Below are 26,014 nucleotides of genomic sequence, written 5' to 3' on the forward strand. Positions count from 1 at the left end.
AATATCCATTAGTGCTTTGCCAAAACCCTGCGAACGAACAATAAAGACTCTGAGAAAGCATGACATCATGAGGGGGAAGTTTATTGAGGAGAGATACAGAGACACAGAAAATAACAACTGATGCATTTCCCCAATTCAACATTATGCCCTCTTGCTAAACAATGCAATTTCACTACAAATGGAACTGTTTTGCTGTTGGTCTTCAGCAGTTTGTTTTTTTATTTTTTTAAATCACCTTTACTTATCTCCTTCTACATTTAGCTTTGGCAATACAGAATTGTAGTTCATGCCAGTAAGGCAGTCTAAATTAGAGAGAAGAGAGCATTTAGTGAGTAGAGACATAGAGAACGATTAAAGCGCTAGGATCCTTGATGAGGTCTTATAGTCCACAGGTACAGTATCGCCTTATCATTACCTACTTTATATACATCAGAACACAGTTTAGGCCCACATACACAATAACAAACTGACAGAGAAGCACTTATACATTGACAATACAACCTTAAGCGCTGATGCAAACGCTGACCAGCCGGCTTCAACGATGGCGAGTAAAACGGAAGAGACTAGAAGAGTTTGGAAACAGGAGCGCTAGCCGTGATATGCATGGAGTTGCATGTTTCAAACCTGAGCAAAAGGCTAAATGGAAACATGTAAAAACATGTCCTTTCTTCATTAATGGATGAGCACGTGTTCTGCCGCATTAAATAAGTGTTCTTTCTTTTCATTGCCGCTCGTCTTACAGTCAGCATCTGGATCGAAGCTTAAGGCTGCAAGGGTCACAAGTTGACCATTGATACAGCACAGGTGGACACCTATGACGAGGTTAAATGCAGTATTGAGGCTGTTTTCTATATAGAGAATACTGAAGGTGCTCCTCAGCCTTGCTATGTGTGTATGGCTGCTACTACAACACAGGAACAACTCACAAAAGTCCAACATTAAATTGACCCCGGAGGGTTTTTTGATTCATCATTAACAGCTTTGACCATGAAAAACAAATAGAAACTGAAACGCCAACAAACGTGCAGACAGCCGGCACATGCACACGTGTTCCCACACACACACACACACACACACACACTTACACAGAGTTATCCGCACACGAAAATGCATATTCACACATATACTAAGATACAACTTCTGTTCCTAAGAGAACATCAAGCTGATATTTAACACATAGGGGGGAGGGGGGCATTATACAATAAATTAATACAATACTAAATCAAACTCGGCCTACATATAGGCAAATTAGTCCCTCCCCCATATACATACACACAAAACACATGCGCGCACACACACACACACACACACGCTACACACACATACACACACACACCCATGCAATAAAAGCAGCTTATGTGCCATGCTGCATTTTGGAATGAGTAGGGCAGTACAACTGCTGAGCGTATTTTCATGTAGAAGCAGCAAGTGGGGCGGTGGCTGACTTGGCAAAGGGTTTGTAGGTGGGGAAGAGGTTCCAGGGACTGATACTGGGTAGTGGACCTGCTAAGCAAACCTGGACCACAGGCGAGCAACAAGCGCACATACACATACACCACAAGACAAGTACCATATTGTACGTAAATATATGGACGTCGTCACCTGGCAGGAAATTGAGGGTCAAAGGGTCAAAGGGGTCAAAGACTTCAGGGTCTGCACTAAGAAGAGACCAGGACAGCAGAGCCATGGCTAAGAGTGGAGGGATGAAGTGGATGAGGGAAGGAGATAAGGATATGGGGAATTGCTTTAGATGATTATGGAGGGACTTGTCTTGTAGGAGATGGAGGGGGCCGCCGACTAAGGAAAAATGCAGGTAATGATGTGGCAAAAGGAGCCATACAGCAGGAAGGATAGATGATTTTTAAAAAAGGGCCAAAGATGAGATGAAAAAAGAAGGGAAGAGAAGAGAGTAACCTTTAGTGTTGACATAAGTTTAAAAGATACTTTTTATATTATGAACAAAATACAGAAAAAGGAAATTAATAAGTACTAAGGAATGTAGAGATTTTGACTGGAACGGTTTTTCATTTTTTGGAATCAGTGACGTGCAGTCAGGGGAGGCAGGTGAGGCACGGCCTCACCTGTCATCGTGGAAATATAAAATTAAAAAATAAATTAAATGGTTATATTCATTCAGTGATTTGTATTTTAAAGTTCTTTTCCATTTAACTACACCATTTTTAGATTAGTTTTTTCAAAATCGCTGAATTTTCGCATTTGCCGGTCAAATACTAAGAGACGAACGGTGAGGCACCAGCCCGGCGAGCCGCACCACGGATTGCGGCTCAGTATAGTCATTGCCAATGACTATACTGAGCCGCACCACGGATTGCGGCTCAGTATAGTCATTGCCAATGACTACTAACTGTGCTGGCATGCTATGCAGTGAGACCGGATTACTTTCCCTTTGCATGTGGCTATTAAAATGTTCTAACACTTTTACTATATGAACTAAATTTCCATATTTTAGCTGGTGTATATAATGCACAGTTTTTTTTTTGTTTTTTTCATTAACAACTGTATGTGTGTGTAATGCATTCTTGTGTTGAGCGATCATGAAACTGCTGCGAAGAGACACTAGGTGAGGCACGCAGTTCTCGTGCCTCATGGTAGGGGGCGCTGGTGATCCCAGGGACTCTACGACTCCTCGGCGGCAAGCTACCATAAACAGTTTGCAAGGCCAGTTAGTTTTTCCTGTTGCTTGGCCTTATGTTCAACATGGAAGATTACATAACTCAACTGAAAGAATTTTCTAAACTGGACTTTCAATCGAAGCAGAAGATAATAATTAAAGGAAGACCAACACCGGAGCTAAAAGGTTTGCTTCAGACTATGTTAATGTTAAACAAAACAACTGTTGCCAATCAAATGGTGAATAAGCTATATGTTTGTAAATCTGATGTGATGACGTCAGTGCCTCACCAGTCACGACCCTCACCGCACGTCACTGTTTGGAATATAGGTATTCATTTTACTGTGTTCATTTCTGTACGCCAAATATTAAGCTACCACTAGCCGCAAGTTAGCTTAGCCTAGTATGGAGACAAAAAACAAACAAGAAAAAAAATAGCTAGCTTGGTTGGCTCTGTTACAAGGTCTTATACCTAACCCCAAAATCTCTTTTAAGCTTTGGTTTTTTACAGCTATGACTAGACATAACATGTTAAATAATGAGTTTAGAGGTTCTTAATGGTGGATTGTGTTAACTTTAAAGAGCAGCTAACTTTATCTTTACAGTAAAGTAAAGAAATGGCAGTGGTGTCAGTGTGAAGGGCATTAGAGTCTAAATTCAAGTAAAGATTGTCAGAAAGCTTATAAGCACATTTTCTCAAACCTCCTTCTCCAAATAATTAGTTTCACATTACATTTTATTCCAAAACTCATGTATTTCTGAATTTTTAGGCCAATACTAGTATAACGTGGCTTATAAGAAGAATCAGTACAATAGTAAATGGCACCCACTGCAGCTAACTCCTCAACTATAGTTAGGTGACTACTACAGAAGCCTAAACTCTAATGGCACATAAAGAAGAGTTGTAGCTGGAATGCACTTTTCTGAGTGGTTGGTTTAAATGCAATGATATTGTGATATACACTCAATGGCCACTTTGTTATGTACACCTCTTCATCTGCTCGTTAAAGCAAATATCTAATTAGTCAATCACATGGCAGCGACTCAATTGATTTAAACATGTAGATATGGTCAAGATGAGCTGCTGAAGTTCAAACCATGCATCAGAAAGGTGATTTAAGTTACTGAACGTGGTGCTTGTCTGAGTATTTCACAAACTGCTGATGTGCTGGGATGTTGCCACACAACTATCTCTAAGGTTTACAGGGAATGGTACAAAAAAAAAAAGAGTATCCAGTGATCGTCAGTTCTTTGGGCAACAGTGCCTTGTTGATGCCAGGGGTCAGAAGAGAAGTACCCATTTATTACAACCAAGGCATGCAGAAGACCATCTCTGCACGCACAAATGTCAAACCTTGAATCAGATGGGCTACAGCAGCAGAAAACCACACCGGGTGCTATTCCTGTCAGCTATGAAGAGGAAACTGAGGCAAAGGCTCACCAGAATTGGACAATAAAAGATTGGAAAAACATTGCCTGGTCTGATGAATCTCAATTTCTGCTGGAATACTGAGATGTAGGGTCAGAATTTGGCATAAAGAACATGAAAGCATGGATCCATCCTGCCTTGTATCAACACTGGAGTTTGGTGATGGTGGTCTAATGGTGTAGGGGATTATTTTCTTGGCACACTTTGGGTCCCTTAGTACTAACTGAGCATCAAGTAAAAGTCAGTCACAGCATACATGACTGTTGTTACTGACCATGTCCATTCCTTTATGACCACTATGTATCCATCTTCTGATGGCTGCTTCCAGCAAGATAACACATGATGTAAGAAATGAGCTCAAACTGGTTTCTCAAGCATGACAATGAGTTCATTGTACTCAAATAGCATCCACAGTCACCAGGTCTCAATGCAACAGAGTACCTTTGGGATGTGGTGGTTGCATCACGGATGTGTAGCTGACAAATTTGCAGCAACTTTGTGACGCTATCACGTCAATATGGACCAAAATGAGGAATGTTTGCAGAACCCATTTGAATCTGTGCCATGAATAATCCAGGTATTACTGAAGACAAAAGGGGGTCCACCCCAGTACAAGCAAGGTATACCTAATAAAGTAGCCAGTGAGTATATATGTATATGCATGTGTGTGTGTGTGTGTGTGTGTGTGTGTGTGTGTGTGTGTGTGTGTGTGTGTATACATCTCTAAAATCCAGTCATAAAATTTGAAAATTTCTAGGTGATTCCACATTTTACTCAGTAAGGTAATAACTAAAGTATTTAATTAATCAAAAGATAAATTGCACTCTCATAAAAATATCAATAAAAACAGGAAGTAAGGACTGCACTCACCTTGGGATGCTAGGAGGGGCCCTGTTTGGGCGGCTGGGAGCCTGAGGGCTGTCAGCACTGTTATTGAAGGGCCCCAGGGGTCCCGGGCGGTTTGGTGGCGGCGGTGCCCCTCTAGGAGCTGGACGTTGGCCTGAAGACATCCTCCTGGGAGCAGTGGGGCTGGGTGGAGGAGACCTGCAGATGACAAGGAATGTGGTAGCAGAATATTGTAATACCACCATTTCTCTTTATTTCAAATGGTCACAGTCTCCATGGGTACTCTAATTTCATTTTACCTGCGACCACCAGTGGTTCCTCCCACCCAGGAGGTGTCAACAGGCGGAGGCAGGGGGACGGTTACAGTTGAGGTGGAGATATCACCAATGATGGCCAGCGCCTCCTTCAGGGCCTGGTGGGTTCTCAGCACCTCGTCCCTCCTTTGGGCCTGCTCCTGGGACTCATCCATCAGAGCGTTCTGGTCACCTGCAGAGTACAGCTGGGCCAACAGCTCTGCATTGATGAAGTCCTTCACCTAGTGGCAGAAAGAGGTAGTGGAAGAAAGAAAATTATAATTGTGAAAATGAAGAAAAATCACAGTTCTCCTGCTATAATTAATGAATAAGTAGTAGCTTTAATACAGTAACAAACTACAGCCCAATGAATGAACATTACATTGTTGATCATCAGGTGCATGATGGTCTTGGGCATGAGGTCCCGGATGCACTTATTGACTATAGCCATGTACGAGTCCACCAGGTTACGGATGGTTTCCACTTTACGCTCAAGCTGAGGGTCCATGGAGAAGTTGTCTGTGCTGGTGGTGGTCTCACTCTCGACCTGCAGATGTAGAAAGGCAACAATCAGGCCCGTGCTGTTTGGCTGCTTATAAATTATGGAACTGACATTTTATTATTTTTTTAATTTAAAGTTTAACATGTGAGAACAAAACAGTGACAGTGTGATTTGTGCCTTATGTTTATTAGTGTTTTCTTTTTCGCTGTGTTGCCCTGTCTGTGTTAGTCTCTCTACTTCAACCTACTCCCCATTTTATTGTGCAGGTTAGTTGCTCATGTGGGTTTCTGAGTTTAATTTTAATTCACTCCTCATTATTGTCTTGATTGAGTTCACCTGTGCCTTGCTAGCCCTGTGCAGATTCTCTGTGTGTTCTCACTGAGTCTTTGTCAGGTCATAGTCTAATCTCCCTCCAGTTCCTGTATCTATCCCTGTTGGCTTTCTGCATTTGGTTTATTTAGTTAGCTACTGGAATTTTTTTTACTTGCTACAATTGCATCACTTTTTGTTCACCTCAAGTTCTTTTAAATTATGCTTTTATTTTACCACCTGCCTTAAGTCTCATGCTGTCAGCAACTGGTTTGACATAAAAACGAAATGAAAGGCAATAAATTAATTTAGCGTTTGCCAACCGTAGTGGTCTTCTCAGGATAGACCCCAGCACGCAGGAGCGATGATTTCCAGCTGTCCACATCATCCTGAGAGTCACAGGCCAGTTCCAGGGTGCGATTGTCCTTATACACATTCCTGAGCACCATGACAGAGGAGGGCATGTGTGAGAGGAAGCAAGAACAGAGCTCATAATCTACGCTACCCCATTATCAAATTACCCCACATACCAAAGTAGAGGAGTGTATTGCATTAAATAATCTGGCTTTTGCAATCTTCTGATTCATTTCAGATTGTTCTTATCAAACATAAAGTTGCATTAAGTAATCCAAGAGTATCCAGCCTATTGTCCAAATGCAAGCCTGTCATGCTGGCTGCTGCTGATAAATCTGTAGGAGTCTGGCTGGATACCAGACTCCCTTTAAAGACCCATGTGGAAAACTGAGGGTACAGACTTTTTTTTTTTCCTATTACAGAAACAAACCATGTTTCTCTTCAGCTAGTCATAAAATTGTTGCACAATTTACTCTTTTTTTTTGCATTTTATTATGGTGATATTGTCTAAGTATGTATGCTTCTCCCTGTGACTTAAAGCCACTTTATTCCATGCATCACAGTGTGCTGTATTTTATAACCTCCGATACGCTGCTCACTCACTGCTGCATTTCATACAAAAAGCTGGGATGTTGGTCTTTAACAAACCAAAGGGAACAGGAATGTATGTTTATTCTATAAGGCTCTACTTTATCTTAAATAATGGTTTATGTTCCTGGAAGTATATACTTGCATGTTCTTTTTTTCATTGTTAAAAGTTGGCCTGAAGTTGCACCTCTGTGCATTATTGATGTTGCTCCCTGTTAAGGTTATTATACAAAAGCCTGTCTTGAAAAAGAGATCTGAGTGGTGTATGCAAGATTAATGGGGTAGTGAAGTGTGCACAGTTTAAAGTTTCAGGCCTCAGATGTGCAGCAATCACGTTAAAATTAAACAGCAGTGCAGAGAGTGCTCTGAGCAGTAATTTAAATATATTAATACACGTATTTTATTGCTCTGTGCAATTGTGATGATCAAATTAATGATTTTCTGCAGCATTAGGCCTACTCTCATGTCTTGTTTGCAGCACCAGTGTTGTATTTTATTGTTATAAATCTCTGTCCCTTTGATAATGCCTCTGATTGGAGTAGGCGGTGCTCAGTTGGTCCATTTTGTGCAGGAGTTGAATAAAATGACACATCAAACGTCCCTTTTTACATGTCAACGCGCACAGAGCTTGAAGCAGAAAGCCTGATTTAACAAAGAAAGTTGATAACCACCATCGTGATATCTGTTTTCTCTGACTGGGGTTTTAGGTTTTGTCAAGCCAGATAACAGAAAGAAAGCCGGACTATGTCAAACTCGCTTCGTAGCATACTCCCCTGTCCAGATCAGATCTATCCCACAACCTGTTTCAACAAAGATTTAATTGTGATAATGTAAAACTGTAAGCAATTTTTGATTGATGGAAAATTATTTAAAATATGTAATCAGTGCTCCCTGTGCTACAAAAGGTGTTTAAAACTCAGACATCTAGGCTTTTTTTTTTTTTTTTTTAGTCTTTAACATTTTAAAGCTCAGCAGGAAATCTGATGAAGAAAAGAAACTGCCATAAAAGCTTTTATGGGGCACGCTGCAACAATAACCTAGAGTTTAGGTAAGACTTTGTACGTGTATCAGACATTTGAGACCTTCAAGGACCTCAGTTTGTTGTAGTAATTTCCTATAATGTGTGCTATATAAAAGATTGTGATGTTGTGCGTTAGTATCAAATATACATCAAATGTAACTGTCAAACTTCATAAACTGAGAAAGACTGATTGGAAATACTTGCAGCTTGTCTTAGCCTGCACTCTGTATTTGTGACACATAATCTGAAACATTTCAGCCTCTGCATCAGCACACGGGCCTTCATCTACTGCACGTACGTGTACTAAAAAAGTCCTGGTTCGTTCAGTCATTTGCAAATCTGACTATTACAAAGGTTGATAAAATCAGATATTTGAAGGTCTTTCAGCTAACCTTGACTCTGTGTTAAAGATGCAGAATATGTGCTTGCTGGACATAAAGCTCTTCTCCACATCGCGCACCTTCAGGTTGTCCAGGGGTAGCATGTACTTCTTCTCTTTCTCCTGCGAATGAGGAGAGCAGAAAGTATGTATCACAATCACTTTTCTAACAAAAACACTTCGCTTCCCATTGGGGTTTTTCTAATTTGTCATGCAAAGAACAGCATTATATGATATCGGTAAGAGAAAGGTGACATCAGCTTTTTTTTTTAAGAGAGAGAGGAAAAAAAGGAGGGGGGGTGCAGAAAGAGTAAGGGGGGATGGGAGGGAGGAGGAATGGGGGAGAAATGAGAGTGGGAGGTAAGGTGGTGGGGGTGGGGGTGAGGGGTCGGAGAAAGAAAAAGGGAGAAGGAGAGCACATGTGGAAGTCATTACAGTGTGGGTCAAGACACAGTCGTTCTTCACGGTGCGTTTTGCCGGGGAGAGCTGGTAGCTGATGACTGAGGAAACTCTGGTTGCGGTTATGATGGAGAAAATGCTGATATAAAAGCAGAGGAGGTCCAGATAATGCAACGCTCAAATATAACGCTGATGTGGATGACACACAGACTGTGGCAGATTCGAGGGGGAGCTGTGACACATCTTCATCTTCCTTTTCATCCTGGCCTTCATTTTTCTTAACTGTCTTTTTTTTTTTCTTTTATCCCTCCCCCTCAATATTTTTTAAATATTTTTCCTTTCCATTCCAGAGGGGCCCACTTCCTGCCTGATTTTTTTTTTTTTTTTTGAAGGAGGGAGAGAGAGAGAGAGCAAGAGAGATTAAATGACAGCCTGGCGTTAAAACTCAACATCTGGTAGTGCTTAGCAGCACACAGAGAAGCAGTGAAGGAGGGAGAAGTTAAAGAGATGGCGGCCAAAGGAGGAGGAGGAGGAGAGACCAAGACGAAGAAACGTGGAAGTGGATTTGCAAAGGACTTGCGGAAGAAAGTCCACATCTGGTGTGACGGTCTGGAAAGTGGTGTTAGATGCTCGCAGGTAAGAATTAAAGGAGATAAGGACGGGAGAAGACGACACAGGAAAACTCTGCAGACCCTTCTGTGTTGTATTCCCCAAGGGGTCACTACAACCCATATATGGTCACACAGGTCCCCTCCCTCTTCCTCTCCCTTCCTCTCCCTTTCTCACTCATTTACTCACTCCCCCCGTCTTTCTCTTTCCCTCTTTTTTGTAATATCCCCTCCCTGAACGTGTAGCCAGTCTGTCCCGGTCGTCTGAGCGAATATGCCACGTCAAGGCTGGATACTCTTCATGGCCGGCGTGACCAAAACGGACCGCGAGGGGACCCTGAGCTTAAACGCCCACCAAAACAAATAAACAAGAGATGTGAACCAAAAACCAAAAGGGGCAAGCGGCAAACGCGGACAAGACAAATCGCACTTTTGAAAAGTTTTCGATACAGTGGATCCTTTGCTGCCAAAATGGAGAGAGGCGAAGGGAGGGCACAGACGACAGAGCCGCGAGCATCTGGGAAAGCAAGAAAACGGCGCACAAGGCCTGGCTCTTACTCCGGCTCCGTCCACCCAGTGTTCAGACTACCTGTTCATTGTCATACTGGTGTACAGTAGTCTGCACATTGGTTAGACTGGGCATGGACCCTCTTCTGTCAGTCTTTCTGTGTCTCTTTCTCCCTCTCTCTTTCTATTTCAGGTCTTCGACGTGTGTTTTTTGGGGCTTTTCTTTTTTTTTTTCCATCTTTTGCTTCCTCCTCACCCTTTACTGTTTTTAATCAGTTTGTAGTCTGTATTTGTTCTGTATCCATCTGTATTTTGTCCTAAGTGCACTCTTTAACACTCACCACTTCCTTTCCATTTCTTTTTTTGGAATAAACATATATCACCAATTTTCAACACTAACTGCAGCTTTGACAAACCAGGGTGTAAAAATCAATATTTCCAGCCCAGATGTGAAAAAAAAAAAATACCCAAACAAATCAGAAGCTGTAACCCACAAGTTTGCATAATTTATGGCATGAATGAGTAAATGTGCAGGCGGCTAGCCTGGTGCTCTGATGAAGATGTGGTCCTCTGGAAGTAAGGGGGGAGGAGCGAATGTGGCTGCAAAGCATCAAACACAGGCCAAAGGAACGAAGGGCCAATCAATCAAATGGAGTTTGAAAATACAGTCAGACACCTCCGGGGAAGTTATTTCAGTGGGTGGTCAAAATGGAACTGAAGGACTGTGAGGCAAAGGACAAAGGATCTGTAGCAGATTTCTAAGGTGTTAAAGGCTAAATACTAAAGGTTGGTAGGAAAAGTGCGATAACGCAAATAAAGGGGCAGCAAACACCCCAGTGCACAAAGATCTATACTCATAACCATTGCATCAATTACGAGTGATTAAGTTTATTTAGCTGAGATCTTGTGCTGGTGCTCTGCTGCTCACTGTGAGACATGTAACGCAAATAAAGGATTAAAGAAGTGACTGTCATTAAGTAACTGGTAGGGATGTTGAAGGTCAGACAGAGAGTTGTGGGGGGTTGAGTGGGGTACTGATATTGAGTTGAGGGGTTTCTCTTCACCGCAACACTGGAGGCTCATGTTTGGATTACAAACTTATAATTTTCCTGCCAAGAATGCAAGCAGTTCCAAAGTTACTGCCAGGCACATTGAGAGAGAGAGAGAAAAAAAGAGAGGGTGGGTGTGCAAATGTGTCTATGTGTATCCACGCAGTGCACGTGAATCAGGACTATAGAAAGTTCACAGAGTGTAAAACAGAAATATACAAGGCGAAGCCAGCGGAGTCTATAATTTCCTACATTACCACACTAACGTCTCAAATGACAATCTTTGGACTCAGAGCAGTGCAGCCCCATGTGCTGTCTAAGGGGCTGAGTGTGCGTTCATATATTTTGGGTGTCTGTGAGTGAACATTTGGTTGGGATTTGGTTCTCTTCCAAATTTTGCAAAGAAGAAGCGAATGCCTAAACTCCCAGTGGAAAGAGGTGGGGAGAGAAGAAAGAGAGAAAAGAGGGGAAACTCCGAGACAAAACAGAAGATGAATGGAAAGACTGAGTGAATGACAGAACTATGGCCAAATGTGACTCACACAGTAAACTGCTCCATCATGGTGATGATATACTGCTCAGCAATGCCTAAATGCTCAAAAAAAAAAAAATAGTAAACTTATCCCGGGATAAGTCAAAAGATGCTGAATTGGAAGCACATATGTTACAATGAAGGCTGCAGAGAACGCCACTGTCTCTGTGCATTCCTCTTTTTTGCACACATGCTCTACACTGTGAATCCCTTTTGGAACTAAACGAGGCCCAATAAACAAGCAGCAGCAACACCAACTGGCTGAAGGAGTTGCAGTGTGTCTGCCTATCTACACTTGCTGTGCAGAATATCCTCCAACCTGTACAGCAGGCACAGACAGGCAGATAGACATCAGCCCGCCAAGATACGCCAGCAGGATGGACCAAATGCTGCATCCTGTTCATGCAGGCTTGTGGTACAGATGGTGTGCTCAGCTACAAAACCAGTATGCTACTGTTGGTCTGTATTTGATATTCTCAACGATAATTGGAAAATATGAAAAATAAAATTATTTTTGATCAGACATCTGAGTCACGTATCCACCACTGGCATGTATAACGTTGATTGTCTTCTCCTTTTTGCATAACATCAGGCTGTTATCATTAAGCTTTAGTTATTTTTACCCCAGCATATATTGAGGTAAATGTGTGATGTAATGTCAGCACTTTCATGCTAAACATAAAACTTCAAAGTCTAAAGGTCTTAAATATGGTTTAACCTACATGAAAAAAAAAAAAAAAAACTCTTAAGAGGGCAATACTGAACCAGTTAAATTCCAGCCCATAAAACCATTCTGATGGGATCGTCAAAGTCAGGAAACGATTCTCTCTGGTCTCCTCACTACAGCCATTTGAGCCATTAAAATCACACTGCATAACAATACTGATTGTAGCTGTTTTAAACCTACCTCGTCATCCTTGAACCAGGAGAGGCTCTCGGCAGTCAGGACAAACCAGTACTCCTTGGCTCCCCCTTTCATGATGCTGATGTTATTAATGGTCAGCCAGCCTTTGCGGATGACCTGAGGGGAGGGTGAGGTCAGAAAATCAGAAACAGATGCACTGACAAAAATGTAAATAAAAACATAAACTATGCATGAAAGAAAGAGAACGACACAGTCCTAATAATAATTGACTCCTCCGCTTTTCGAGACAGGTCCAGATACTGTAAATTAGTGCAAATCACCAAAGCACAGCTTGTGATGAAATGTGTGTGAAGGTCAGGTTAGTTGTGTCATTGGGTCTTTGTGACTCACTGCAGAGTCTAACATGTGACTGTGTGTCAGTGCGATGTCATTCACTGTGCTCACAATGCCACAAGCAGAGGCCCGTGTTAGCTGGTTAAGTGATCACTGTGTTTAGGGCTTCAAGCACACAATAAGGCATGTGTGTGTGTGTTTTCTGTGGTGTATTAACCCTACAAGCCCTACATAAACAGGCCTGAGGGCACGGTGCCAAGTGATTATTAGGTTAGATTACTGTCAGTCTTGTACCGCCTAAGACTCACTAAGGAGGTTACCCAAATCATTACAAAGCCTTTGTGTCTTAGGCACAAGTGAGAGAGCTGTTTTGTAGCTGGAACCATGTCAGGATCCTAAAAGGAACTGTGTACTTTTACACATCTGATCTCAGAGATTTAGTTTAACAGTCATGCCAGTAGTGAAAGATTTTTTTTCACTACTACATGTCTAGCTGGTAACCCCCTGTAGTCTGTGGGCCTTGGTGGGTGTAGGCGGGGTTAGAAAGTAGACAATTATCAAAGAGTAAACTCTTACGATCAGGCCTGATGCAGGAGGAGAGGAGGCCTACAACAGGAAGGGATGTGGGGGTTTTAGACACTGTGTGGCACTAAAAAATGTCACATTTTCTAGTGCAACTTGTTTGAAAGAATTGGCCTCTGCCCAACAGAAGCATACTCAGCCAATTAGCACTCTTTACCCGTTGGATTGGAAAATGGGGGAAAATGTTTGGGGTTTTTTTATGTGGCAGTGCTGGAGAGCACCACACAATGGGCTGAGGTGTTACTGCAGGCACAAATGACATTGCAAACCATAACCCACAATGAGCGATACTCACCAACAGACACCCAGCTAAGAGGGCAGCTGAGATTCTCACTAAGGGATGGGGATGAAATGCAAAGTGGCACCTTGATGACACAGGAGGGGTTCAAACAAAGGGAAATGTCTCAACAACAACAACACCAGTGATGATGGTGGCAAAAAGTAATAGAACCCAAAAGGATTCTTTCACTAGACTACTGGAAGCAAATAAAAATAAGTAAATAAATGAATAAAAATAAAACACACCATTCAAAGCTGGTGCCCAATTAAAACATAATACAACATGCATGACGAAAGGAGAAATAAGTCATAATACAATCTAAAAGATGCAAAGGTAAAATGCATATAACATAAAGTTTGTGCAATGCATAAGATTTACTCAAATGAAAGAGAGTACTTTGCGTAAGAGCTCTTTCATTTCAGCTCTTTGTATTTTCTTTGCAGTAGCCATCTTGCCGCTGTGTGGGTGTGCAGCACTCCCTCGACCTCCACTGTCTGACACACGAGACCTGACAAATGCTCACCTGATTTCCTGCTGAACTCTGGCTCTTATTAGTCTGACTGCTCCTCTGCTGTGCGCTGCCGCGGAGAAATGGCAAAACAGAGATGGCAGGGCGAGGCGGAGAGAAAAGGTAAACACAGAGAAAAGAGAAGGTGACAAACATGACAGGGTTAGAAAAAAAAAGAAAAAAAAGGAGTTTCTAAGCATTTGTTTTTACTAGCCTGACATGAGCAATATTAAAGAATGTGTCATGGTGGAGCTACGCTTAGGGGATTGACTCTTTACTTAGCAAAACCAATGAAGTCTTCGTGGTTTGTGTTGATGTAAGAGAGCTGGATGTCAATCAACAGCAGAACCTGAAAAAACACACAAAATGTTTATCATCATATCAGTCTGACATATTGCGAAATAATATGCTCACTCGCTTTCTTGAGTTGAAACCACGCTAATTTCTGTGCAGTCAATATGTAGCTAAGCCTATGTTTAAAAAATGGACATAGCCACTGTGATGTCACCCACTGGTTTGCGAAGCCCTGTTTAGAAGCACTGACAGAATGAAATATGGATGTGGCTTCCAGTTTGGAAAAATGAAGCCAATGTGGAACTGCCTTAAACCTGCATTCTATCTAAAGGCCACCAGATGGTGATAGCTGTGGTTGCAAAAAGAATTATGGTCCTATAGACATCTATGGGAAAAACAGTTTCCTGCTGATTTTGTAGTCTCAGTCACTCATTTTGGCTCGTATTAAATAAAAAAAAAAAAGAGTCTAGTTTGTAAATCTTGGTCATTCTATGTTTCAAAATGTATGAAACTGCACTCTCACTGGCTAACAATGTTGTTGTTAGCCAGTGAGAGTGCAGTTTCACAGACCAGCCCATCTTGTCACATCTGTTTTTTTTGCAACCAACAAACCAGATGTGACAAGACAACCTTCGCCTCAAGGCTTCAAAATGGGACTTCAGAAACCAGTGGGTGACATCATGATAACTGTATGTTTAGAAGTCTCAAATTTTAGTTTTCGCCCATCACCATGTTGGTTTCTTGGCGCTGGAAGTACCATACTTGGGTGAGAAGATAGAGTGCTAAGGTTTCAGCCAGTCCTAACAATGTTGGTTGGCCAGGTGTAGGTTGTATTGATACATCAGAAACACATAGACACTTGCTAATAGCCATATTATTGTCAAATATCTGCATTATAATGCTTCAGAAGACACCAACACTGCAAACTCTGAAGGTTGATGCTTGTAGCTTGAGCAGCAGACGGGTTAAGCTATGTTAGCATAAAGAATATAAACAGCCAAACAGCTAGCTTGGCGCTATATAGCACATAAAAACAAAATGTGTCATTTTTACACTTTAGTTTCAAATTAAACAAGTGAGATACAATGTGTTAATTAGTAAGCTCCAGAAGCACCAACTTTTTTTTAGAACTGGGACAGAGCTAAACTATTTCCTCTTGTTTCCCATCTTTCTGCTAAAGTATCAGTCTTCTTTCCAACTTTCAAGAAGGATGGTGTATTTTCAGTAACGAGGAACTATTTGTATAAATATGATATTTTATAGCATTTTTTGGTATTGTTGCCTTGTTGGTAATTTTAGACAATAACAAATATGGAAATAAATTAAAGGCTGGATAATGAGTAGACTTTGCAGAATACAAATAACTTCCCTGAAAAAAAAAATGACCTTAACTAAAGAATAACAAATGTTACCTGGTCCTTGGCCCGACTCTCTCTGTCTCTGATATGAGACGTGACAATTCTCTCAGTTTCCTCACGCAGCCTGGGGAAGCATTCCAGCTGAAAACACATCACACAGCTTATAATTCCTTCTGTGTAATGAATGTGAAACAATACAGTAAATAACAGAAAAATGAAATTTCAACCTGAAACGTCAAGCTGCTAATATTATTGCAATACAAGAAAGGCCATGAGTAGAAGCGCTACCTTGTTAGAGCACTGGCGTACAGTGTTAATCAGTTCCTGGATGACCATGTCCACACACTTGACACAAGGCTCCTTCAGCTTTATAATCTGCTTCTTCACGATGGCCTCAAACGCCATGTCTGGGGTGAAAAGTCCAGTCCTGAATTCCACGAAGAAAACAAGAAAAGAGATGGTGGATATTAGTTGTAAAATTAGATGATATGTCCTTTGATGTAATGGTAGTAGTAGTAGTAGTAGTAGTAGTACATGTTTTAGTTCCACATATATCCCTGCCTTTGATTTGTGTTTTGATTCAGTGAGCTGCAACCACAGCCTTTACATGTGGTTACAACAATAAATAGATCATTACCATCGTTTTACTGATGTGAGTCACTGCAGACCTGTTTTTGTTTTTGGAAGGAATTCAGGCTCAAAATGTGGTGGTGCCTTAAATGTCAGATTCTCTCTCGCTTGGGTGGCAATTTTTTTGGTTCCAGTGGCTAACCACTGCTGAATCAATATAGAAACACACATAGCCAGGACTGAACATAATAAAAATAAGGCATGCTCCACCCCAGTTCATAAATTCTCATACAAACTTTATACTTTCAGGCCTTTTCACAAACTAAAATGTTGGTAATTTTTCACCATACCAATGTGAATATCTCTGGCCACAGTCAGAAAGCTGTAAGCAGTAGCAAAGCACAGACTCAAATATTTAGAGGAACTGGGTGCTTGATGGAGAAAAACTGGCATGAAACACTTTTGGCATGAGGATATGGGACTGTACAGGGGATTGTGGGAACAAAGACTAGTTTAGGCAGTATCATATTCCAGCCTGGTAGACAAACCCCTACCTGATACCGTGGATGTTCTTGATGGCATAACTGATCTCACGACGCATCTCTTTCTCATCACACTCCATCTGAGGAAGAGAGAGAAAAAACCTGAAAAAATGTAATAGATGGGACACCACGAAGAGTGCAAGAGCTCTTCATGCTGAAAGATTAAAGAGAGGGAACGCTCGGCACTCTGAGTTTGAAGAAATGTTGATAATAGTGAAGCTATTTGGGGATCTTTCAAAAGTAAATCACAACAGAGACAAAAAGGAGGGAATTACAGTGTGCGTGAGGAATAGGGAGGAAGACGAGGAAGAAAATAAAGGAAGAAATAGGCTACAAAAAATGTAATTTAGTCATATTCATCCTTCAAAACTTACATTTTGTTAAAATGAGAAGAAAAAAAAATGAGAGGTGTCACTGTTTCTGTTGCTCCAGATTCAGTTTCCTGTGTTTGAGGACTTTTATGTGAGTAAGTATCATTATGTTGAAACAAGAAAAAATAATGCGGACACTCATGCACTCAGCTGAAAAATGCAGGACGAGGGGGGAGGGTTAAAAAAATAAACTGCCATAAAGACATGATTTTAAAGCTTTTATTTCTTCTAAATGGTCACAGTTTCCTGGAAGAGGGTGTTAAAGGGCCTGGGCTCAGGCTTTGTGCCATTTTAAAATCCTGGCTATGGGTGTTAAGATGACTGAATGAATATGATTTTAAGGTACTATTTGTATTTGAAACAGGTCATGTGATTGCATTTTATTTTCACTTCAATATATCACCTTGACCAACTCGAAGGGGAAACGCTCATGAAAGATGCGGTTGATTTTTGCTCCACCGGACAACTCTACTGTGTCCACCTGGTCCCCTGAACCTTCAATCCTCTTCTCAAAGTCCACGGAGAACTGCTGCACCATCCTATAACACAAAAGTGGAAAAATTAAAAACAAATCAACAATGATTCCTGATATCTAAAATACAAGACTACACAGAGATAGGATTTCTGCAGGAAATGCATTTTCTGCCAACAAAACCTAATCTAGATGCTTTTGCCGTGGGAAAAATGGGGTACTGACTGCAACAGCTGCTTGGTTTTGCGAGATGGGTCATCAGGTCGGTATCCCCGGTATTCCTCTGCCTCCTTGTCCAGAGCCAACAGCTGGGACTGCAGCTTGCTGCGGAAAGCTGGCAGGGTGTCCCGGATGTGGTTGGTGAGTTGCTTTAGAGACACAAAACCACCATATGAAACACATTAAAATCATATGATTCCATTGATTAAATCATCTGCATTTTTTGCTATACAGAATAATTACTGTCATGACTGTGTATTTTACTGTAATCAAGGAGGATGTAGCCAAATACTCATTCAGTACCATGGCAGAGTGAAATGTCTCCTCCAGTGAATTTATAAATTATTAGCTGAACTAGAAAGCATGTATTTTCCATCTCCTAACAGTCTTATATCTCCCACACTGATTGTAGTGCTGTACAATGGAAGCCAAAAAAACAAAAAAAATAGGCCACCCTCTTATTAATTATGCAGAGTGGACTGTGGGAATGCACTGGTAGGGAGCCTTTGATCACCTGGTTGAGCACTTTCTGCAAGCGTGGGGTGCCCATTTTCTCAGCCATGTGTCTGTATGCTGGGTGGGACAGAAAAAACTTCCTCTCAGCATCTAAAGCTGCCTTAATGTCCTTCTTTCCATCAATATCCTTCTGACTGCGATTCACCACTCCAATGTACCCTGGGAATAAACAAAGATGAATACAAAAAAAAAACAAAAATGAGACTCCTAGTAGCGACTACACTGGTAAGATAAAGACAAACACAAGAATGGAGATAAAAACCTGGACAGTCATTTGATTATGAGAATAAGAACACAAAGCATTTGAGAGTGGAGAAACTGTAGGAGAAGAGAAATGCCAAGAGCCAAACAGAAGCTGGCTAGCATAGATCACTTTAAAACAAACACACCTCTTCGAAGTGGAAGCAGTTTGTTCTCCAGGACATCGCGGGCATCTGTGCCCTCATCCATCAAATCCAATTTGGTGATCACTCCAATTGTCCTGAGACCTGGAAAGGACATCAAAAAGTCATAGAGTGAGGAAGGATGTTGTGGACATTTCGAGGCATTATTATTGGGTCTCTCTTTTTAAGTACACAGATCCATAGTTTGTTGGACAAAGACACATTTTTTGCAGTTTTGCCTCTGTACACCACCACAGTGGACTTTAAATCAAATAATCAATAAGTGCAGACTTTCAGATTTAAGGGGTATAACAAAAATTTTGCATTAATTATTTAGGAATTACAGGCATTTTTATACACAATCCCTCACAAGTAAGCATCATTTTAAATATAAATGTTTTTTTATGCAAAATCCTTTGTAGACAGTGACTGAAGTGTAGAACCCAGATTTAAGATTAGGTGGCTGACTTGGTCATTAAAGAAGATCTCATTTCTTTGCTTTGAGAAACTCTTGGGCTGCCTTTGCAGATTGCCTTGGGTCATTATCCATTTGCACCGTGAAGTGCTGTCTGATCAGCTTTGCAGCATTCGGCTGAATCTGAGCAGAGAGTATAGCCCTGTACACTTCACAATCCATCCTGCTACTGCTATGCCCATGCCATAACATTGGCTCCACCATGTCTGACAGATGATGTGTTGTACTTCAGAGCACGAGCTGTTTCTCTCCTTCTCCATACTTTTCTCATCCCATCATTCTTGGTTTCATCTGTCCAAACCCTTTATTTTTTCAGAACTTTGCCATCTCTTTTAGAGGTTTTCTGGCTTTTGCACCTTATTCCAAACCCTCTGTATTTCCATTCATGAAAGCATCTCTTGATACCTCCTTGGAAGTGTTCTTGACTTGGTTAGATGTTGTCATGTTGTTTTTCTTAACCATAGAAATAATTCTGCAATCATCCACCTCAGTTGTCTTTTGTGCTCCTTCAGGCCTTTTGGTGTTGCTATGCTGTCTAGTACAGCGTCGATTTGGCCTCTCCTGAAGTTTGTGCTGTCTCACTGAGTTTTTGCTACCTGTCAGGCTTATTCTGGGTTTTCATCACAATGATGTCCTCCCTCACTTGCACACACATTTCTTTGGGTCTCATATTAAAAATTTCAATGAAAAGCTATAAAATACAAATGTAATGTTTGTCATGGACCTCATCTGGCCATGAAACTGCTGTCAGTCAACTGTCCAATTGCCTTTGAGCCTCTGAAAATGGGGGAAATCTGTATAAAAATGACAGTAATTACTGAACAGTTTATGCAATATTTTTTGAAACTCACAGATTTAATGCTTGAAGTCTGCACTTCAATTACAGATTGATTATTTTATCTAAAATCCACTCTGGTGAGTGTTTTGTCTTCATGTATTTATTACAGGGCCACATTATGCAGTCCTCACACTGAGCATATGGTAAAAAACTTATATTGCACATCTGCCTCCTATTATAATTAACTACATATTTATTGTTTACTCTCAATTATACTAAATGTTCCCATTTGGGGCTCATGAAGGTCTGGGCTCTAATCCAGCTTTTTATCCAGCTCTCGGTATCCTTTATTGCTTCCCTTTTGCTCTGCTTTGTTCTTCTTCTTTTCTCCTATTTAAAGCATCATTTCTCTGTTTCTGCTTACCTCCTGTACTCAGTCACCTCGCTTATCTTGCCTGATATGATTCATCCTTCTCACAAGGTTACTTTGCTCCAGTCCTCTTCGTAGCTAATTCACCCTCGTCTCCACTGCTCTGTTCTCCTCTCCTGTCTGAAGGTCAAACTCTTGACCATTAAATTAAGTGGATTCCTTTCTCCTTTCTTGCCATTTCCTTTCATCTCACCCAGCTTTTTCTTACCCTCACCTTTTCTGTCAAACTTTATTTCAACATAACTTAAGACATTTTTCCCTTTCTATCTTTTCCTTTCCTTTCTTTGTTTATGATTTTGATTCATGCATTTCTCATCTCCATTCTCCTCTCCTCTCAGCCCCTCATTTCTAATAAAAATGTGACACTTGATCATTGCCTACAGGGAAATCCTGTTTCCACATTCAGAGCAGTCACAGCACAAGGTCAGACACTGAGCACCCACCCTGCAGCTGACAGAGATTCGATGTCTTATTGAGGCTGGCCCAATAACCACAATGCCACTTTCTACTGACTTCATTTCCTTCAGTTTCTCTTTCTACATCCTTGCTACAGCCTCTTTTATTCCCAATATCTGGTGCTTACCCCAGCATCCTTGCCTTACCCTGGGGGTCCACATCCTTTGCCAGTTTCAGGGCATCAGAGTTGGCCAGGTCAGTGTTGGCCGGAGTGACAGCCAGGATCAAGCAGCTCTCTCTGGTAATGAACTGCATGATCATATCCCTGATCTGTTGCTCGATGTCCACAGGCTGGTCTCCAACTGGCACCTTAGTGATCCCCGGAAGGTCGATGAGAGTCAGGTTCAATACTGCACAACCAGAGGAATGCAGTATAAGAACTGGCCATTGCCCTTTGACATTCTAGTCTACATTCACTTAGCTATGGTGGTTCTCTATAGCTTGAACATTGCATGTACAGCTGAAAAAACATATGCTGTGAAATTAGAACATTTGGCTGGATTTGTCAGTCTGTTTAACAGTGACTAAGTATGTAGGCAGCACTGAGATACCATAATATAAATCAGCAAATTATAGCTAACAGCTAAAAAGTGAATGAGTAAATACATTGTGACTGATGCTTTTAGTAGCCAGTGTTCACAGTTAAAACTTAACATTAGCCAACATTTGATGACATGAACCAAAGACCTTTGAAAATGTGAATTACAATTTCTTGTGCTAAGGCTTTACAATAATCTTAGCTAACTCTCAGGCAAATATGAGATTGAGCTAACTCAACCAGACACAATGGTCAAACATTAATAATAATGTTTTGTATTCTATCAGTTTCCATTATTAAATAGCATTTTAGACATATTTAAAATTTAAACAGGTCAGGTTACAATATTTCTTTGAGAGATGGCTCCGTTTGTCATTTCACTAGCTTACTCAGCAGTTAACTGCTAGCCTGAGTAAATATGCATTTAGTAACAATTAACCTTTATGTTAAAAAAATGTTTGGTGCAACACAGTTGAATTCACTGATGCATGAATCTCCACATAGAAGACACCTATAGTATACATAAGGCTCATTTTGAACTTTTGCAGCGATTTTGTTACAATACCATTCTGTATACTAGACACAATGGGAGCACAACCTTCACTGAAGAATAATAATGTACTGTACTGATAATGTGCAATTCACATTATCAGTTTGACAGAAGGTCACAGAAGGTGGAAAGCTGAATTATCTAGTCTATTATTTCATAACCCTTTAATTCTGTGACTGTGGTTATAAACAGTTGCCTCTTTTTAACAGTGCAAACAATCTGAGGGCAACAACAGCAGAAACAAACTTGAATGTGCTACACAACCATATCAACACTGAGCCTGGTTAGCTGCCTCCCCTTCACATCATCGTAACTCATTCATATCCATCATAACAATTTCACTAGCAAAACCATCTTCTTTGCTTCTAATGACCCAGTTTTAAAAGAGCAATATCTGCCAACTATTGAAATTAAGGAACAAGAGTATGATGACTCACAGCTTGGCACGTTCTAGTTTGATTCAGAGGTGTTACTGCATATTGGTACTTGACAGTGTAAAGAGGAAAGGTGAGTTATTCCTTTCGCACCGTTAGGGGAGTAAACCCGCAGGTTGATGGGGACGGGAGAGATGCCTTTGTTGGCCCCTGTGACACGGTCCGTCTCTCCCTCAATCTCCTGGCGAACCTCATCGAAGTCTGTGAACTTTTTTCCTTTGCAGTGGAGGAATTCAGCCCATTCTGAGAGGATGAAAATGGAGAGTGTATAACAGAGATTAGTAATGACTGTGCTGCATGTGTCTGAGTGGAAAATAATGCCAGTGCGAGAGGGAATAAAAGCCAGGGGGGGGAAAAAAAAAAAGCAGTACCATTTAAAAAGGAAAGAGGAGGAGGCTGCATTTGTGTGTTGTGTGCATGTGTTTGCGCATGCTAGCATGTGTGGGTGTGTGACTGTGTGCACCCACCTGCAGAAGCGTTGATAAGCTGCAGAACCAGGGGCCTGCGGGTGACAATGCCAGATCCCCGGGGCAGGAAGTCTCTGAGGACAGACAGCCAATCAAAACTCATTACATCAAACTGCAGCAAACGTAAACCTCTTTCCAAGAGTGGCTATAGATAGCATAATGATAATGTTATTTTGAGGTTTCTTCCTTTGAAGTCTTGAAAGGCAAATTTCTTATAATTATACCAGTTATGATGGTATGACAGCTAGTGTAAAGCTTTCAGTGTCATTCATGTAGTATGCTGTAAGCCATTTCAAAACAAGTGGAAAAAAAAAAGGGGGGGGGGGGGGGGGGGGGGGGGGGGGGGGGTAAAACATGTCCTGTGGCTTTCAGCTGCTGCTACTGCAACCCAGTGCTCTAACAGTAAAGAACAACCTGACCTGATAAACAACAGGTCAAAATACAGAGATACATCGCTCACGGGGAGCTTTCCCATTTAAAAACGATGACTTCACTATCTCATGTGACGCGCATGCACGTGCAAGCATGCCACACACCTAAAAGTCTACCTCTTTTGCTTTAAGGTCTGTTTTCAAGAACCCTATTAACACATATTGAACCTCGGAAGTCCCTCAAGTGGAATACTTTTTTTTTTTTTTTTAAAGCCCGCTACTTGTCCATTCAGCACAGTGAAGAGCCAGTGCTGGACAGATGGACCATTACTCAGCATCACGACTCTCAATGAGGGCTGAAACAGAACTAAATCAATGCATCCATCTGGAACTGTGCGCTTGTAAGGACATGCAATATTTGGTTACAAAGACATTCAAGCTAATGGGATGCAAGCTTAGAAAAATAGTAGTTAAAGAGTCATTTTTGGTATTTAGTTGTTCACCTCCATTCACAATGACAAGCAGGGTCAAAAAGAGTGGTCAGAATCAGCACAGCAGAGAAAGACTGACTTTCAGTTTGTACTATGGGTCAAGCTTCACAAACACCAGTAATGAAATGGTATATTTCATTAGACCCTCCCTGCGTGCAAAATATTCTGCTGTAAAAGTAAATGCCCCCACCCTATGCTCTAATGTAAGCTTTCAAGTATATGGAATCTGAGCCCAGCTCAAATAACCCTGCTGGTATCCTTCCAGAGCCACAGAAAACATTACAGCCCACAGCTCGTTTCACAGGCTTCTCCCCTTTTTAGGGCCCTTTAAATCAATCCCCAATCAATTTAAAGAGTCAATTTCTCATCAAATTCAGAGAGTATGTGATTAACACATATCTCTATTAATAGAAAATTGAGGGACACTATAATTAGCTGTCAATTAAAAGATCTTCAATCTCTTTAAAATGCAGGGTTATGAAGGAACCATGGCAACACATTATTGTGTGAGAAGAGTGAGATTCTTGTAGCAGATAACAGACTAGTAGCTACTGGACAGCAGGCCATTGTGGAGTCTGGATGTATTTCATGTTTTCCGATTCATGGCTTCATGCTTATCCAGTTAAAAACAAACAAACAAAATAAATAAATAAAAATCATATATAAATCCAGGGTGAAATGATGAATATTCATGTGTGTTTTGAGAAGTGGGAGTTGACACCTCTGCATGAACAGTAGGATGCTGCTTTTATAAAGGTTACATGCAGCAATCTGCATTTTATACAACAACCGGCCATAATGCCATCATTATATGGTTAATAGAAAAAATGGTTATTTCTAGGGCTGTGAAATGGCCTCCTGCAGCTGGTGCTGATTGGGCCAAATCCCCAAAGGTGCTGCTGTAAACCCAAATAAAGCTTCCATCCCCTGTTGGTGGCCACAAGATATGGCTATGTGGTATATAAAAACACACACACACACACACACAGCATAGTACATGAACATAAGGTGCTTCAACTGTGACTTAAAGCTGGGGAAAGATGGTCCAAACTCTCTGCACAAACAGATTGGTCCCATAGGCCTCTTATGTCATCCCTAAGGTTCAAAGGAGAAGGGATTATCCTATTTCTGTTGGTCAATTTTACCTGCCTACAAAGTTCTCCAGCACAGAGCTCTTTCCTGCACTCTGACCGCCGACCACTGCGATCTGCGGCAGGTCCAAGTTGCAGGCCTGGCCGATAGAGCTGAAGGCATCCTGCAGCTTGTTGACCAGTGGGATCAAGTCCTCCATGCCACGGTTTCCCATGGTGCCTTTAGACGGAGGGACTCGGGATCAGCGAATGGAGAGAGAGAATAGGAGGGGGGAAGATGTGGCGTTGCTATATTAGTCCAGGACTACCGCGGTGCTTGTTGATGTAGTGAAGTCATCTAGCCGCGCATTGCCCCGAGCCAAGCGAGGGTCGGACCGACTGTGGAAGTATTGGAGAGAGAGGGGAAAGAGACCAAGAAGGAAACATACGGGGGGGGGGGGGAGCAGAAAAGAGATATGAACAGATAGGGACAGACAATTGCGCAGTTGCTTACAACCACAACGGCATCTCTCTCTCTCTCTCTCTCTCTCTCGTTCTCTCTTTCCCATGTATCTCTTTCTCTCTCTTTGACACAAAAGCACCCACACACACACAATCACTGTGAGACACACGAAGGCTACACTTTCAAGGGCATTTGGTGAGTGAAGCTCCACAGGCTCCATATCGCCACCGTGCGCAATCCCGTGCTCTGGAGGCTTCACAAATCAAACACGACTCGCGCTTAATAAATGCACAACAAAGCATCCTTCGCTGCGAGAGGACACACGGTGATATTCAATAGAAAACAGCTACCACTGAAAATATATAGCACAGGACTAGTGACAGATTGTTGTGAGCTATTGTGTGGCTGTGACATTACCCCGCCTCAGGATTCCTTCGGTGTTTTCAGTGCCCGATGGTCCCGGTCGCTGTCCAGTGCTGAAACGACGCGTAGATCAGGCAGCAAAGACAAGTGACAAGACCCTGGACGATTATACAAGCACCACCTGCTACGGCGGTGCATCGGCTTAGTCTAAAACTCCTGTGCATTAATTGTGTTCGCCTGCGGGGCTTCGTTACGCTCGGCTAGATGTCAGAGCGGTCTCATCCCGAACCCAAATTTGCCTTTGACAGATTAATCATTTTCCCCCTCTCTCTCCTCTTTTTCCGCGGTGTAATTGCGAAGCTGCGCCTCGCTGCTTCAGCGTATCGA

The 26,014-nt window shown here is 41.7% G+C and overlaps 1 protein-coding gene across 1 annotated transcript; it reads right to left on the bottom strand.

Moving 5' to 3' along the window:
- Positions 1-62: 62 nt before the first annotated feature.
- Positions 63-26,014, bottom strand: dnm3b (dynamin 3b). Its single transcript, XM_030752829.1, has 21 exons — positions 25,682-26,014; positions 24,877-25,200; positions 22,870-22,943; positions 22,496-22,645; positions 21,027-21,230; positions 18,748-18,846; positions 18,357-18,517; positions 17,849-17,991; positions 17,555-17,690; positions 16,793-16,860; positions 15,957-16,095; positions 15,723-15,809; positions 14,295-14,365; positions 14,032-14,086; positions 12,356-12,469; positions 8,367-8,476; positions 6,335-6,449; positions 5,583-5,747; positions 5,207-5,442; positions 4,932-5,105; positions 63-1,797 (listed from the first exon to the last, which is right to left on the bottom strand). The coding sequence occupies exons 2-21, from the start codon at positions 25,035-25,037 to the stop codon at positions 1,755-1,757; spliced, it is 2,505 nt and encodes an 834-aa protein (XP_030608689.1). The 5' UTR covers positions 25,038-25,200; positions 25,682-26,014; the 3' UTR covers positions 63-1,754.

Source organism: Archocentrus centrarchus, chromosome 17, assembly GCF_007364275.1.
Source record: "Archocentrus centrarchus isolate MPI-CPG fArcCen1 chromosome 17, fArcCen1, whole genome shotgun sequence".
In the NCBI taxonomy this organism is placed as follows: Eukaryota; Metazoa; Chordata; class Actinopteri; order Cichliformes; family Cichlidae; genus Archocentrus; species Archocentrus centrarchus.